This window comes from Aythya fuligula, chromosome 1 (assembly GCF_009819795.1).
Source record: "Aythya fuligula isolate bAytFul2 chromosome 1, bAytFul2.pri, whole genome shotgun sequence".
Lineage (NCBI taxonomy): Eukaryota > Metazoa > Chordata > Aves > Anseriformes > Anatidae > Aythya > Aythya fuligula.
Genome location: NC_045559.1, coordinates 183,538,571 through 183,554,484, shown reverse-complemented (window position 1 = coordinate 183,554,484; position 15,914 = coordinate 183,538,571). Strand labels below are relative to the sequence as shown.

General features: G+C 41.1%; 1 protein-coding gene across 8 annotated transcripts in view; it reads right to left on the bottom strand.

Annotated features, from left to right (window-relative positions):
• Nucleotides 1–15,914, bottom strand: part of STARD13 (StAR related lipid transfer domain containing 13) — a 291,823-nt gene that overhangs the window by 19,453 nt on the left and 256,456 nt on the right. For all 8 annotated transcript variants that reach the window (XM_032189232.1, XM_032189250.1, XM_032189259.1 and 5 more), the window contains 3 exons: nt 9,656–9,719; nt 3,018–4,396; nt 1,426–1,599 (listed from right to left, as the gene is read on the bottom strand). In XM_032189232.1, the coding sequence (XP_032045123.1) occupies nt 1,426–1,599; nt 3,018–4,396; nt 9,656–9,719 (1,617 nt within the window). The remainder of the gene's footprint in view (nt 1–1,425; nt 1,600–3,017; nt 4,397–9,655; nt 9,720–15,914) is intronic.

The following is a 15,914-nucleotide window of genomic DNA, read 5'->3' as shown; positions in this document are numbered from 1 at the left end:
TTTTCTCTTCTGTGTGGGAAGGAGATAAAACTTGGATTAAATGACCTACTGAAGGAGTACAGCATAAAGATTTACAGCTATTTAGAGTCCCACTGCTTATAAATCCTTAGAGACTGATTATACAAACTGAAGAAATATTTGTCAGGAGGGAAAACCTCTGTACAAACAGCAGGATCTAGATTTTGCTGTATTCTAATCTGCCTGTTTGGAGTTGCTTAAGGTGAGACTCATTTCAGCACAGACATGCTGACAACTAGCCAGAGGGAACTGCACCGAAAGAGAACTGCAAACTGGAGGCTCATCTTACTGAATTTTAGCTCTTTGAAGGACATTTAGAAAGACTTAGCAGTCCTGACTGCTTCTCTACCCACTGTGGAGCGTGGTCACCCACCTTTGAAGGGTGACCCAAATCCCAAGTCTTGCACAGAATAAATTGCCTTTGGAGTTGCCTGCCTTCTGTCACTGACCACAAAGACAGCAGACCTGACATGCTCAGATCAGACTTATAACTCTTTGGAATGCCTTATGTTAGTGAGGTGGATCTCACAAGTAGCCCCTTGTATCTATTTTTCCATTTCTGAAGGTAATCCTGTCTTATCTAGCCCACAACAGATTTAGAAGAATTTTGGTGAAGTGCTTTGAATGTGAAAGTCCCAATGTAAATGTCAAGTCATATTATTTTTGGACTCGGCATCTGTGTATTAGGGAAATTTTCTGTTATCCTTTTGTTATTTCTCAGATACTTACAATTTTTTTTATCTATGTCCGTTTCCATTCCAGGCTACCTCAGTCTATGTGGCCCCTGAGGGTTAGTACGCTATTAAAGATGCAGATTTCTGTAGCTGGTTGCATATAAAGGGGCTGCATTGCCGGTACTCATGTCCACCTGCCCTTGACCCCACTGTCTGAGTGACCAGGTAGGTGTTACAGCTCTTACAGCTGCAAGCTGCTGCTAATGCAAGGCCAGACCTAGGGTAAAGGTTGCATCTTTCAATCTGCAGAGAAAATTCCTGTAACTGTTCTAACTTCTTTTAAATCACAAACAAAACAATATCAAATACAAGAAATATTATCGGCAGCTGTTTCTTTTTGAATCACAACATGAATTTTGGGGAAGACTTATTGTAAACACTTCCTCCTTTTAATCACTCTCTCCTACTCCTGTTTATTTTTCTGGAACTCGAGTGTTGTTAGAGAGGCTGGGGTTGACTCTGTTCGAGCACAGGAATGAAGTCACATCTCCAGGATCTATTTCTGCCACTGACTCACAAGGCAGCAACAGATTAAAAGGTACAGTTTCAAATTCTAGTGAAAGTCAATCGCTGCTCTGAACTGCATTAATTAAATCTTCTATCAAAATAATAGAATTGGAAAAAAATATTTCCTCCTAATGATACCTTTTTTCCAATTAGTGATGATACTCACCAGGTCCAGCCATGTTTGTTTGACATGGAGTACTTTTCCATGATGGCTGTAAGACGAAGAAGAGAAAATTTCTGCAGTAGATTCAGCTGGGCTGCTGACTGATTACTGATGTGAAGTGATGCGATGGAGTGGCTCAGACGATGAGAGATTTGGAAACTATGCCATCGTAATCGCCTTTAGCAAAAAAATAGACAATAGAAAGAGAGATAACTGCTTTAATTGGGCAGAAAAGGATGGTATACTGTGAGATAGAGCAATATGCAAAACATACATAATCATACACACATTATGGCTCATGGTATGTTGACTAAAATAAAATATAGCTTGGAGGCTCAATTTGCTCAATCTCTTAATTTTGGAAATGATCAAGCTTTGATTTTTTTTATGTTAGATTCCCAAGTGGGTGTTGGTTCAACACCTGTACTCAAGGAAGCAGCATGGCCTGTTATGCCCATTAGCCTACACACTTCCAACAGGATGTGTGAGATCCAGATTAAAATGACTCAGAAATGGGATTTGATGTGTGGTCCCTCACCTCCCAGGAGACCAGCCTGACCATCAAAGAATTTTTTGATAAAATTCTCAAAATAGCTCTATTATTAAATACTGAAAGATTTTTAGAGAAGGGGTTGAACCCTGTTTCTCCTAGGTGAGACCCATAACCACCAAGCTATTGAGACATTCACATCTTCTCTTTATCCCATTATACTTTCTCTATATACTGCATATATTGGAAAAAACTCATTTCAGTTTCTTGTTTTGCTAAACAAGAGTTGTGGCTCAAATCCTACAAACTTTGGCATTGCTTATTTACTTAGTATTTTGCCTGAGTTCACTTGCTTGTGATGGTGGTGAGCAAGCGTGATCAGCAGCAAATCATGGCATGGAAGAATTATCTGTAAGGATTCCAGACTGATCAGAAAGTAACAAGTATTTTCTCACTGCTTCCGCACACAAAAACCCACCCTGCAAACAGCTGTATGTATCCACAAAGACCTTTACTCACAGCCATGCTCCTCTGACTCAAGAGGAACTCATCCCTCTAACTCATAATGGGTCTTCCAGCTGTTAACCAAATCCTGCTTTATATTTTTTTAACAGGTTAATTGTATACTATCATATCAACTAGATGTGTAAGGGACCGGGGCAGGGTAGAGAAATTCTCTTTGTGAACAGAAAGACACATTTTTAAAGTAGACTAGGGCATAAAAATTGTGCATGAGGCTACTGACACATACACACTGGGGTAAATAATTTCAAAGACCAATTGAAAATAGATTCCACAATATATACAGTGTCCTATTATATAATTGGATATTATTGATCAAATAAAAAATTTTTTTGAGAAAAAAATGCCTTAGTTTGTTCTATTACACCAGTTCTCCACTGATTCCACAAAATTTCCAAAGCAGGATGTCTCTTCTAAGTCCCACACTTTCTCTGGGAAGTCCCCTTTCACACACAGGATGAGTACAGCTGTAATGATGTCAGCCTTGTGACTCCCAGACTGAGTCTGCTTCTGCTTCACTTCAGTCTATTCTGTTTTTAATGGAAGAGGAAAGATGGATTTGCATACATATCTTGCTACCTACCTGCTTGGCCTTGTGAGAGATGCTCCCACCCCAGAGTCTCTCCTGTCCCTAACACCAGTGGCCTCTGATTCGTTCAGGGATGTTCCATCTCTGTCCATGTCACTTGGCGTGGTCCGGCCATCAGAGACAGAGTTTCCTTCAAAATCAAGTGTGATCTGTGTGGGTGACTGGAAAGGCAATGATGGAGATTCCCTGACCCGATCATCATCAACCGGCAGACCTGGCAACACATTCTTTGACCAACCATCTACTACCTCCTGGAGTCCATTGACATGTTGCAAAATGTCATCTAAATGAGGGAAAAGGACATCTTTCTCTAAGTCCAGAAGGTCCCCAGTACTAGCATACAAGTGGGAACCTGGCACATTGTCATAAATACTAATTCTGCTCTCTTTAGGGCAGCAGGCCATCAATCCGGATTCTTTTGGAGTGGAGCAGTTCTGTTTTCCCAAAGAGATGCTGCCCGTCCTCCAGTTTACACCATTACTGTTGTCTGTAGGTGAGAGGCTTTCAATGGAAAGTGCCTTTGGGAAGGTCCCTGGTTTGTGGTCCTTGGGAATATGCACAACCAAGTTCTCTTGGGAATGAAATTCATTTTTGCGGTTTTGGTCCACCACTTGTCGTAAGGCTGCTCCTGACAGAACGTCTATGTCCTCCAGGTACATGCCACCTCTCTTGTTTGCTTCATGACATTTGCGCTCCTTCAAACACGGTGTGCTCACCCCACTGCTGCTGTTTTCGGACTGACTGCTTTCACTGCTGGATTTGGCAGAAAACGAAAGTCCTGTTTTGCCTGAATCTTGTCCCATGTTTTGGAGATCTCCATTGACGATCTGTACACAGTGCATGTCTTTCAAGGACTTTGGCTCATGCTGAAGAATTGGTCCACTTATTTCTAAAGGACCCGTTCTTCCAGAGCCTTTTAGCTTTCCATGCACACCTTTTGCTTTTAGTGTCTCCATGCGTTTTAGAAAGGTTTTTGCTCTGGTTCGTGTCGGTTTCTCATTCTTCAGGTTGTCCTTGGGGAACAGGACAGTGCTTACCGCTGTGGAGTCCAACAGCTGTGTGCTTTCTACATCATGCTGGCCAGAGCAGTCGCAGGTCTCCCTGGCAGCACTGCTGATGCCGGATTGACTCCTGTTGTCACTTCCCCCACTGCTCTCACTGTGAATAGATGAGACCTCAGGTTCACTCAGATCTGTAAGGACACTCTCACTGCTTGTTGTATTTTTCATTTTAATGTCCCCTGAAGATCCATGTCTGTCTGATCGGTGAAACAAAACATCAATGTCGTCCACTCGAGACCATCGTCTGCTAGTTCTTTGGAAAGTCCATTTATTACTGATAGCACAGAGGTCTTCTTCATCTGAATCTTCACTCTGGAAAATAGCAAGTGGCATACATTAAAAGCAGGTGCCTTGACTTGTTATTTGAATTAATGCGACTGCTGCTCCATGTGAGCAAGAAGTGGCAAAGTCTCCTTGAACTTAGTCTTATGAAAGATCAGCTATCAGTCCATTCATAACAGCCTCTTTTATTTAATTGTAAAGACTGCAGTGAGCATCTTAACAAGTAAGGAATAAAAGCCTGCTCATTGTTAGGGAGATCAGGAGTCCTATCAGTGCCTCTTGGCTTCTGTGGGGTGGTTTGTCTATGCCCTAAGCTGCATAGGACTGATGCTCATAGTAACTGCATAGAAAAAACAAACAAACAAACAAACAAAAAAAAAAAACAGGTTTTGAAAAGTCAATGTATAGAAAAAACCCGACGTACAGGGACAGTGTTAAGATATATACAGTACAGACTGGGCAGTAGCTGGGTACTATAGCTACATGGGCTATTCAAGAACCCAAGTCAGCAAATATCCAATGCTGAACTTAGTTCTGCAGTGAGAACTAAGTACACATTTGCAATAATCTTCACAGATAGGTGAATCCAACAAGATTCGTGTTTCAAAAACATAACTTCAGATAAACAGCCACTTAAAATTAAAATAACAGTAAGGAATAATATGTGGAGGTATTATTGCTCAGGGTGAGACTGAGGGCAGGTGTGGGGATGCAGAGCACCAAGGCTTAGTCCTGAATGGGGCAGTGCCCACCACTGAGACAAATCTTCTTAGAGTGCCAGCCTTTGCCACCAGAGGCATCCCAAACATAATGACCCACTCCCTACCCGATGCTTTTTACCTTTCCCCATCTTTCCCAAGGCAGCAGCAGCCCCACAGCATACCCTGGTCTCATCTGGACCCCAGCCCTCAGCCTTGGGCATGGAGAATTGTGCTTATGCTTTGCCAGCTCCAGGAGCTAATCTTCAATGCAGACAACATTCATCTTGAAAAAAAATTGGATGAAATAGCTCTCCCCATGACATTTTTCTCGTCTGTTTGCCCAGACAAAAAAGAGACATCTTCAGCATAAAGCACACAGTGTCAAACTCAGTGTTTTCTGAGGATGTGAAGCCTGCAGCTGCTAATGAGTATCCTTTCCTTGACTTTCAACCGGGTTTTTACTGCATTATTTTTGTACATTTGTTTTAGAGCAGAACAAACTAACTTCACCTACATGACATCCAAACAGCTCTTCACATTCTTGGAAGCAGTATGAAGGCAGTAAAATATGACAGGCTGTCAGACTAAAATGAGGTGCTAAACCAGAAAGACTATTTTGGGACTGGAAAAATTCTCATTTTAAAAGTCTATTATTAGAAGTATTTTTCTATGAAGTTTTGATGGTAAAGTTATCTCCCATCTCTGACTAGATCTCTACTGGCCTGTCTAATTGAAAAATGTAAAACAAATTTTACCAGAACCCCTAAATCTTAAATAATGTAAAACCTCAGGAGATAGAGATGGGGATCAGCAGTGTGCCAGGCCTCCCTCTTGCCATAAGCTTTTCCCAGTTTATCACTTCAAGTCAGCCAGATGTTTTAGATCATGTCCAAGCTATAAAATAAAATACAGCTATGAAATTTTGGGGTTAGTCATTCCTGTTTTATCTGTTAATGTCGAGGTGTGCAGTGCTCCTGCAGCTGGTGTTAGTTCATGGGAAAGAATGGATATCTTAGGTCTGCTGCTAGCTGGAGAGAAAAATTAAGCAGCTAGTGAAGCATTAAGAAAGGGGCTGGAAAAGGCTAACACTACTTTGACCATTTTGTCTGCAGGGAAGAAATGGAGTATCTGCCAGCTCTACCTTCATTTCAGCTTGGCAGTTTGCTGTATGTGTATAAGGAGTGGTCGACGGCACTGAAGAGATTCAGGCTCTTCAAAATCCATATTGTGGTCTTTGTAGTGCCACACAGTTGATATTTTAAAAACTGCAAGGGATGTACTTTAAAATATTTAGTGGTGGTAATTATATCTACAAAGCACATCACTGCTGAAGTGTTCATGGCACCAACCAATAGGATAAAAAAAATATTTTTATTTATTGTACATCCCAATAAACAAAGGGGACCTTACAGAAGATTTCTTGCTAATACAAATCCCTGTTGCTGCACTAACATTACTGTATGAACTGTCAGGACTTAGCCTGTATTTTCTACAGGCTGGAATAGATTAAACTAGCCAAAGCGATAGAGCCACTGTGAAAAACAACAAGAGGAGAGCACAGAGTATGAGTAGACAGAAATAAATATAAATTCAGTGATGAATATACTATAAATAATTTTTAGAGAAAAATAAATTTTCTTTCTTTCTTTCGTTTTTTTTTTTTTTTTTTTTTTTTTTTTAATAGAAGGTAGAGTTGAACAGAAATTGCAATTGGTAGTAAACAAGTTTTGCAACTAACCACAGCAAAGAGAGGATTATGTTCTGCCCAAGAATCAGTCAGAAAATGTAGAAAAAGAAAAAAAAAAGTTTAGTTTAGTTTTTTAATTGGTAATGAAACATGCTTGTCTTTCATCAGAAGAAAAATCAGACGAGTTATCTGGATACTGAAATGCTGCTATGGTGACTCACTCCAAATTCAGCTACGCTGTGTGTCCTGTGACATAATGTGCTATTCTTCTGATGGAATCAGTAGAAATTCTGGAAGCCACAAACATCCTGAATGACCCACTGTTCTTGTTAGATATCAGAGTGCCCTGATAAATGAGATAGTCCCCCAAAAATGCAGAGAGCACTTTACCAACCGACGTGTCACCAGCTATGGGGACAGAGGACCGAGACTAAGTCTCAAAGCCACAATTCATTTCATGCAGAGGGAGCAGGCATCTTGGAGCAGCGAGTGTGTACTTCTACTGACCTAGGCTGAAATCAAGTGCACAGCTTTGGAGCACGTTCAAAAGTCCATTTAATACCAGTATTCTTGGGAAGATGAGAAGGGGCAAGTTTCTTGAGAAGTGTCTGATAACATTTGCCAAAGAGAAAGAGGTTTTGACTCACAGATTTGTCACAGCTGATTTAAAATAGTACAGCTTTTTGAGCGAGGGTACACTTTCCTAAGATACAGAGGGATGCTAACAAAAGGCAAAAAGTAGGTTTATTTGCGGTGGAATTTTGCCACATTTCTCCAGCTGGGTGCAGGAATTCTCATAAATCGACAGCTGCAGAAGGCAGTTAATCCAAAAGCTAATCTCTGTCTGTCCAAATCGCTTACGGACATATTTGCAACACATACACAAGGATTTCTGTGTGCGTCTCGATGAAGCCAACGGGAAGAGAGCAGCCCACAGTGTGAATGCACCTCCTAGCATGAGGCGGGTGGGTGGTGGGGAACGCTCACCCCTCGTTGGCTTTCACAGGAACCTTCTCTGGCAGCTCGCTTGGCCGTGTTTGGATGAATTGCTCAAGCAGCTGCGCTCGTCCTGTGCGAACCTGTTATGCTGGACCTCCAAAGCAAGCTGATTTTGCATTTCATTGTTCAGATCACCATAGAGACTATTAGGAAAGGCAGTATCTACCATTAAAAAAAAAAAAAAAAAGGAGTTTACTTGATTCAGTGGTCAATTTTAGACCCAGTTTCCAGGTTTTGCACTTGCATTTACATTTTTCTTTTGTCAGCAGTCCCTCTTCTCTCATCTTCTCTCCCCCACGTTCTAATATATTTTCTTTTGCTCTGTATCTGCCATCCCAAATCTCTTCTGTCCCCTTTCTCCACATTCATCCATGCTCTGCTTCATTCTGGCCTCATGCACATGACTGAACTAGCTCCTGCCCCCTGAATGGATACCAAGCAGGGCAGCTGCACTCCCACAGCAAAAAAAGTGGTCATCCACAAGGAGAGCAGACGAGAGCTTCAAACCCTTCAGAAGATGGAGGAGTGGTAGCTAAATTTAATAAAAAGTATGATACCAAGAAAATATTCCTTTTTTAACCAACACAATCAGACACCTAACAAAGGAAGCAAGCATACAAACCTCACACCAAACCTAAAACACATCAAAGAGCAGGAGAGGAACTATAATCTACACAGAGTTTCCAAAGAATAATCAGCATTCACCTATGTGTTGCTTTTTGCAGTTCTGTCCCTTGTGCAGCTCAAATATCTCTGCTTGTACATGTGTGCACACACACAACCCTGAAATCTCTCCAAGCAGGTCAATGACACCATCGATTGAGTTGGCTTTTGCTGATTGACCTCAGCCTCTTGCTGTAGTGCCTACCTGCCCAAATCATAAAGGGTTCTGTAGTCAGGGGATTTTACTGTTCTTTCTGTCAGGTGTGAGGCGGGTATTTGATGTGGAAAGTGTTGGCACTTAGCAAAGACAAGAAAAATCCATTAGGGCTGAGGCAGTGAAGAAGAGATGGGATCCCCCTGGCTTCAGTGAACGGACAAAATGCACGCTAAGTAGGCTGCGTACACAGGAAAACAAATGGGCATGGGCAGAAGGCAGACTATCTGGACACTAAACCCATTCTTTGTCCAAGTTCTCTCAAACAGTGTACACAGTATAAATACACTGATTCTACAAAAACGCAAAAAAATGGCAGTTTTTTTCTTGGAGGAAGTTTTTATAAAAGCACTAGACAAACAGTCTAAGAAAGACAAATATACACCAAGATTTCTCAGCATCAACCACTACCCCGTTGTGCGCCTGGGGGAATTTGTGACTAGAAAACCAAACGTTCAACAGTTAACACTGGGCATGTTACAAAACTCTCAAAATCAATAGGCAGCTTCTGCATTCCTTGCTGAAACCCTTTAAGCTCAAATAATTCCCATGTTACACAGGAGTTATAAGGATGATGGGATTTATTTTCGTATTCTTAAGTGGGAATAAGTCGGAACAAGAAATAAAGAAAACCTATTGATTCCATTCGAGGAGCTTCCATTTTTCCTTGTCCGGATTTTTTTGTGTGTACTCACATGGCATTGGCAAACAAGCCTGCCTAATGAAAACACACTGTCTTTTTGCCCACTAACTTGAATCACAGATACATAAAGCTTTAAGTATTGCACGTGCCCTTTTAACACACGTAGTATTGTTCCTGCTGTATTCATCACAGTTTTTCCTTTTTTTTTTATATTTTCAAGACTCAGCAAACCGTTGTCCTTCCACATAATGCTAATGCGCACGTTTGGAATCAAATACACTTAACTTACTTTTAAGAGCATTACTGACTTAAAAAACTAAATTGGGGAGCTCTTATCACAAAATCCCAGGCAAAGCCCGCACATTTCACGAAGTTTCCTTACCTTTTTTCTTTGGAAGTTCACATCGAGTTTCATTGAGGCGCACTTGTTCAGTGTGTTCAGTCGTCTACAGGGTAAAGCAAATTCAAAAGATTAGCTGCCTCTGATTAAAGGGCACGACTTTTCATAAGTTCAAAAGCTTTTCTCTTATCTGCCTGTAGGGTGCTAACTGCACACAACAGTCTTCAGAAAACGATACTGTTCATATTATTCCAGGCTATGAAACTACTGTGTTAAAAAGGCATCTTAGCTTCCCATTCCTTGACAGCTAGTTTTTCTATACTGCTTTTTTAATTCGCAGACACTTAAACACTTAGCAAAGGAAACTGGCATAAACAAAACACCTGTGGTATACGGGGAAATGACAAGAGAATAAGGACATAGGTTGTCTTCTGCAGGAACGTAGCATAGTTGGTCTAAAAAGATTAAATGCAAATGTTAGGAGATTTCAAAGCACTTGTGAAAGACTAAAGAAAAAGTCAGTTTTTGATTCAGTTCCTCACTTTAGGCAGTTAATACATCCTTAAAAAAGCTAACATAAGAACTTTTAGCAATTAAACATTTTTTTACAGCTGATAGTTCCTTTCCTACACCAGTGGGTCTTATAGACAGGTTAACACACCCAAAATGTAACAGATTTAACATTTTTTTTAAATAACTATTTGTCATTATTTTTGACCATGAATTGTTTGTAATGATGTTACCAGGAACTCTGCAAGGCTTCTGCTCTTTAAATCCAAGGCTATTCCATGAAGATAATAGATTGAAATGACAATCTGATAAAGATGGAAAGTGAAAACGTGTGTGTCCATGTGCAGAGAGAGAACACAAGAAAACATTCTCTTTCAACAGCGGGCCTACTATGTTAAGCATAAATGCTTGGATTTTATTTATACTTACAAATCCTGATTCATGAAACTATCCATCTTCTAAAAGCAGAGGCTCAGAGTTAAATATGCTCAACTGTAAACATCTTCCTGATTTAGGGCTGAACTTCAAAAAATATAGAAAGGCAGATTGAGGGAGGCATGTGCCCACAACACTCTTTTGTGGGTTGCCTGTTATCTATGATGCCTTTGCAACAAGAGCTGCCCCTGTTGCTTCTGTGTCCCAGGAAGAGGCTGCAAATCTCCAGAACTGATAAAGTTTTAAAAATGTGTGAGAAGTTACAAGGACATGTGAAAAAAGTATCTTATCTATGATATAATCTCTCATATGGCACAAGAGCATTACAGCATTAGCATACTCCTCCCTGTGACTTCTAATATTAGAAACCATTTCAAATTTTCACCACTTATAAAGAACAGGCTCACCAAATGTGGATATTCCTTAAAAAAAATCTTTTGCAAAGTACCACCTGCTCATTTGTAGATAAAATACTTCTCCTTAACTCAAGCCAATAAAACCCTTATGCCGTATCAGAAAAGCCCTATGCTCATCATATTTATGTGAGTATAATGCATGCACAAGCACAGCCTACATGTGTGTTAGCAATGTCCTTGTAATAAATTGCAGGCTTTGTGGCTCTGTAACGATATCTTCAGCCTTCTGCCCACAGATCCTCCTCCTCAGGGATTACATCTATCATTGCAAAACTCATCTTTTGCCCAAACATGGAATTCTGCAATGCAAAGTTGCATTTTCTTGGGGCTCCAGCTGAGTAATGTTCTGCTCTACTTTTGAGTATAAAATGTTTAAATTTGCATATTGATATCGACTCCAAATATGTAGAGGCACAGACACCAGTTCAAAGGACTCCAACCCAACTTTGTATTTGTGGAGACAGCTTCCTCCGAGGGGTGAAAGCAGCTCAGATGTGAATCCCTGCATCTCTGCGTTAGCTGCCCTGTGCTGGAGGGACATCTTTTAGCTGTATTTCCACAGTGATATGCTGTTGTGTGCAGAGCACTGCTGGGCTGCCTCCCACCAAACCTGGCCACTGCACAGCTGAGTCAAGACACTGGTGCTGTGGCTTTATATACGCCATTCTAGTCTGCACAATGAGCAACAACTGGCATATCTGGAGGTCTCTACAGTGGCACTCTCATTCACCTGAACACTGTGGAGTGCCATCAATTTGTATCAATCTGACCACAGCATCAACTGGGGTTCAGCCAGACCTCGGGCTGGGAAATCCTCCCTGGTCCCTTGAGCTACACATCCCACAAGGCTGAATGGGAGCAAGGAGTGAGCTAAATTGAACCCCAAAGGCTCAAAAATCCTGAGAAACTACTACCTCCTTTGAAGCTGCTTGTCACACCTCAGTCCTCAGCCTCCATCTCCCTCATCTCCATGACAGCAGGCTGGAGAAACTCCCCTGAGTAGGCCTCTGGCAGGTGATTTCTGCAACTGTTTCCTCAAGAGCTTATAAAATAGCCTTACACTTACTGCCTATTTGCACTTGTTAAGGTGAAGAAGATGTAGAAGGAAACATTTTACATGCAGGAGTCAGTGCTCCTTTCACTCAGTGTGATGCCACTTGCCACCTAAAACCACAGGAGCACGCGATGCACTTTAGGAGCAGGATGAGAGGAAAGTGACAGCCAGTGACTTAACACTTTGAAGAAAGTGTCATGGTACTTCTATAAAAGAGAGCTTCTTCTACAGCATGGAAAGGTTCAGAAAGCTCACGGTCGAACAAACAAAACCATCCAAAGCAATTGCTTTCCTGCTAACTGCATTAGTCTCAGCGGAGACCTGACAGGTCAGCTCTACCCGAGCGAATGTCGTTGCTTAAACTGAAGGCTTAGAAAGCCTCACCATTGTGCCGGCTGCTTTCTAATCTGGCTTTTCTGTGAGGAGCTCACTCCATCAGAAACAAAACTACTTCTTAATGGGAGCCAGGGGCTCAACCTCAGGTTTTAAATTTACCCATCTACAAAACAACGGCATGCTGTTTGGGGCTCTTCCAATGCTGTGGAAAGATTTGCCAGCGAAATTAGAGGCCTAATGATCAGATTTGTTAGCTTGCCTGGTACTAACAACTCCAATCAAAGCCAGTCTGTTTCGACTTCTTATGCCCTGTTGATGTGCCAGCAATGGCAGAAAGCTTTTCTCATCTGCTTAAAGTCATTAGATGACTGACAGCCAAGTCCTCAACAAATCTTAAAAAAATATATAAAAAAAAAACAAAAGTCTTTGGCTACAAAAGGCTGTTACTAATGTCCCAGTCAAAGTGAGAGTAGCACTACATATGGGAAAAGGCTGATTGTTTCTAATGTTAACAAAACACAGAATCTGGACTTGAGAAAAGGCAGAAAAAAACAACAAAACACATTAAATTAACACAAAAGAAGTGGCTACATAGAAAACAAATCATCTAGGATGCATTTGAATGCTTGTCTAGACAGCTCTTCAGGATAAGCCTGGAAAATGCTCACTATATGAAGAACTTCCCTGTTAATTGTATTTTTAATCCAGGTCATCACAGGTAAACACTATCTCTATGGTGAAACACCACCTCTATGTTGAAAAGCATCCCTTGAGACAATACTTAAACATAAAAGGAGCAATTTAGGTGCCTAAACACAGGAGTCTGGTGCTATTTTAGATTCCCAAGAGTATCAAGCCTGGCCTTCAGCTGCTGCAGCTCATCTTGGTCCAGCCAGCCCATAGAGAAGTCTGAGCTATCTGAGGAGATCTGAAGTGGCATTAGATACAGGTATTTAGGGCTCTGAATCCCATCCCCAGTGCTGTGCTTATTTACCCTTCTAGTGGAAGTTCATCAGAAGAAGGAAATCTCTGAGTTTTGCATCCTGTACAGCAGCACACAGCACATACAAATAAATACAATCTTGCAGCCAAGAACAATGTGATTTTCTGGAAAACCTCAAGGGTGACCTGTTGTCCTGCCTGAAAAGCCATCCAGATAACAGGAAGACAACTTTAAGGCAACATGGAGCTCCATGAATTCCCCGTGATGTCCAGTGGGGAGGGCTGTCATGGACTGGCATGGACCAAGCAAACACATTTTATGGTTCTGTAAACTCCTCCCTGAGGGAAATCCTACTTTATTTCTTTGTTTTATCATTATCCTTAGCCGAGTTTAGGTGCTGTATACACTGGCTTCTTGTGGTGTGATGAGATTTGGGAAGAGGCCATCCAACTCCTCATGCGGGGCTGTGCTGAAGACCGAATGCTGAAAAAGGGTCTTATCCACACTGGCAGGACTGGTGGAAGTTCGTACTGGCACATCCCTGCTCTGCCCATTTTATACGTGAAGAAAATACGCTGTTTTCCAGCCCTATCATTTTTTATCATTGCTGCAACTGAGTGAAGCTACACACTCACACAAGGTGAACCAACTAACCAACTTGCCTTGAGATCAATGGGAGCCATTCCACTGGCTTCAAAGCAGGGCTTTTCATGCCGCACGTGGAGAGCTGGGCTTGTTTCCTAACAGCATCCACAGCAATATAGCTCAGCAGATTGTGTTGACTACACAATCACCATTTCAAACTCTAATAGTACAGTATCTCATATACGGTGTCTTTTGAATTACTAACAAACTATCTAATAGATATGGACTATAGAAAAAGAGGCTGCTGGCTGTTTGGCACAGTTCAGATTTTAAGAGCCTGGTGTAAGGCCCTATTATCATAGTAGTATTACATACTTATTCTTTATATATTGTCAGTGTATTTACATTAGTACAAAAAGTACAACATGGCTTGGCTTTTCCTCCTCACCCTCTTATCACAGCGGCCACAAAAGTTCCCAGAGCAGAGTCTGTTGCTGCTATTTTGGAAATGACACAGAGATCCAGCTATAAAATTTTCATGCCCAATTATTATTTTGGCAGGCTGACAACGCTTGCCTGCAGATTGCATGGCAATTTTCTATTGTTCGTTACTCAATAAAATCTGAATGGAATCTCTTGATAGGAAAAAAGATACGCCTCTAACCCAAAGGCCTCCAATTTGGTCTTTACTCTGCCAAATTTTCAAATGATACTGTCAACAGCAGGAGTGGTAGAATATCTCAAAAAGGTCACAGAAATCTTTTACAACTGGGAGTCTTAGGCTTTCTGACTAAAGTACTACCAGCTGCCTTAAAAAAAGAAAAGGTTCCTCTGCATTTGTGGCTCATATTTTCTTCTATACTGTAATGTCACAGAAAACTGATTATAAAATGGGTTTAAGAGTCTGATTTCAATCCACAAGAGCAGAGAAATTCAGTGTTTATGCTAGAACTATTATAGTTCAGAGCTGGAGTGCTCTGAACTATAAAATTATCCTCCCAATAAAATGGAGAACCCCACTTTGTTCACTCCCATGGCCTCAATGCACTGTTAGTCAATGTGAAGGCTTGGTCATGCATTGCTTTGAGTGCAGTGGGAATTTTGGATGTATGAAGAATGGATGTTGGCACCCAACCTGGCAATCTGTACTTGCAGAAATAATAACCAACCTTTTCTTAGCTTTCTGTTTCAGAAAAGCATGTCACAGCCCGCAGCTCTTTTATGCCATACTGGCATGCACCTTACAGTAACGCCAACACAGAACAAAGCAAGGGTACAAGAGTAGCCACCATGGTTGGCCAAGCTGTGAGGATTTGCAGTATACTGCAAAACTTGGAAAAAGTTCGTTTTGTAGTTACAGTAACACAGTTTGTACTGGGGGCAGTGACTGACTCTGTTTACTGTTTCTGATGAACCCGAAACTTGACATTTGGCACAACTGCTTTTTACAGGTCACTCTCAGTTAAAAGTTTGGAACTCGTGAATTACAGCAAATTAAAAGTCTGCAATCTGAAAACATGACTCTTCCATCTCTATAATCTGTATATAATGCTTCTCTTTCTACCTGACTCATATAACAGGTGTCATTCTTTCTTAGATCTAAGCTGTTTAAAAGCACCCAACAAAAATTAAAGCAAATGGATGTTGTCTTCAGAATAAAATAATTCCAGAATAAGCTACTGGACAGTCATGAAAACCTTTACCCTTAAATAAAATAATTTGGCAAGGTCTGTCTCTAGGCTTGTGTACTGTAGGTCTCAGCAGTATCATTTGATTTAGGCTAATATAAAGCATTGTCATATCAGTACATCTCTCCAGCTGCTAGTTTATTTTTCCAAAACCTCACATTTCAATAAAAGAGAAAAAAAAAAACAAACACCGAAGAATCTCTAGCTGTTCAGCTCACAAAGAAATCCTCATTAATGCAGACCCGGTGTAACCATTGCAGGTATATCTGTGAGTCTTCAGGAAGTCTGGAAGAGCAAGAGGTGCTGTCACTTAGCTGAGTAAATGTTGGATGCT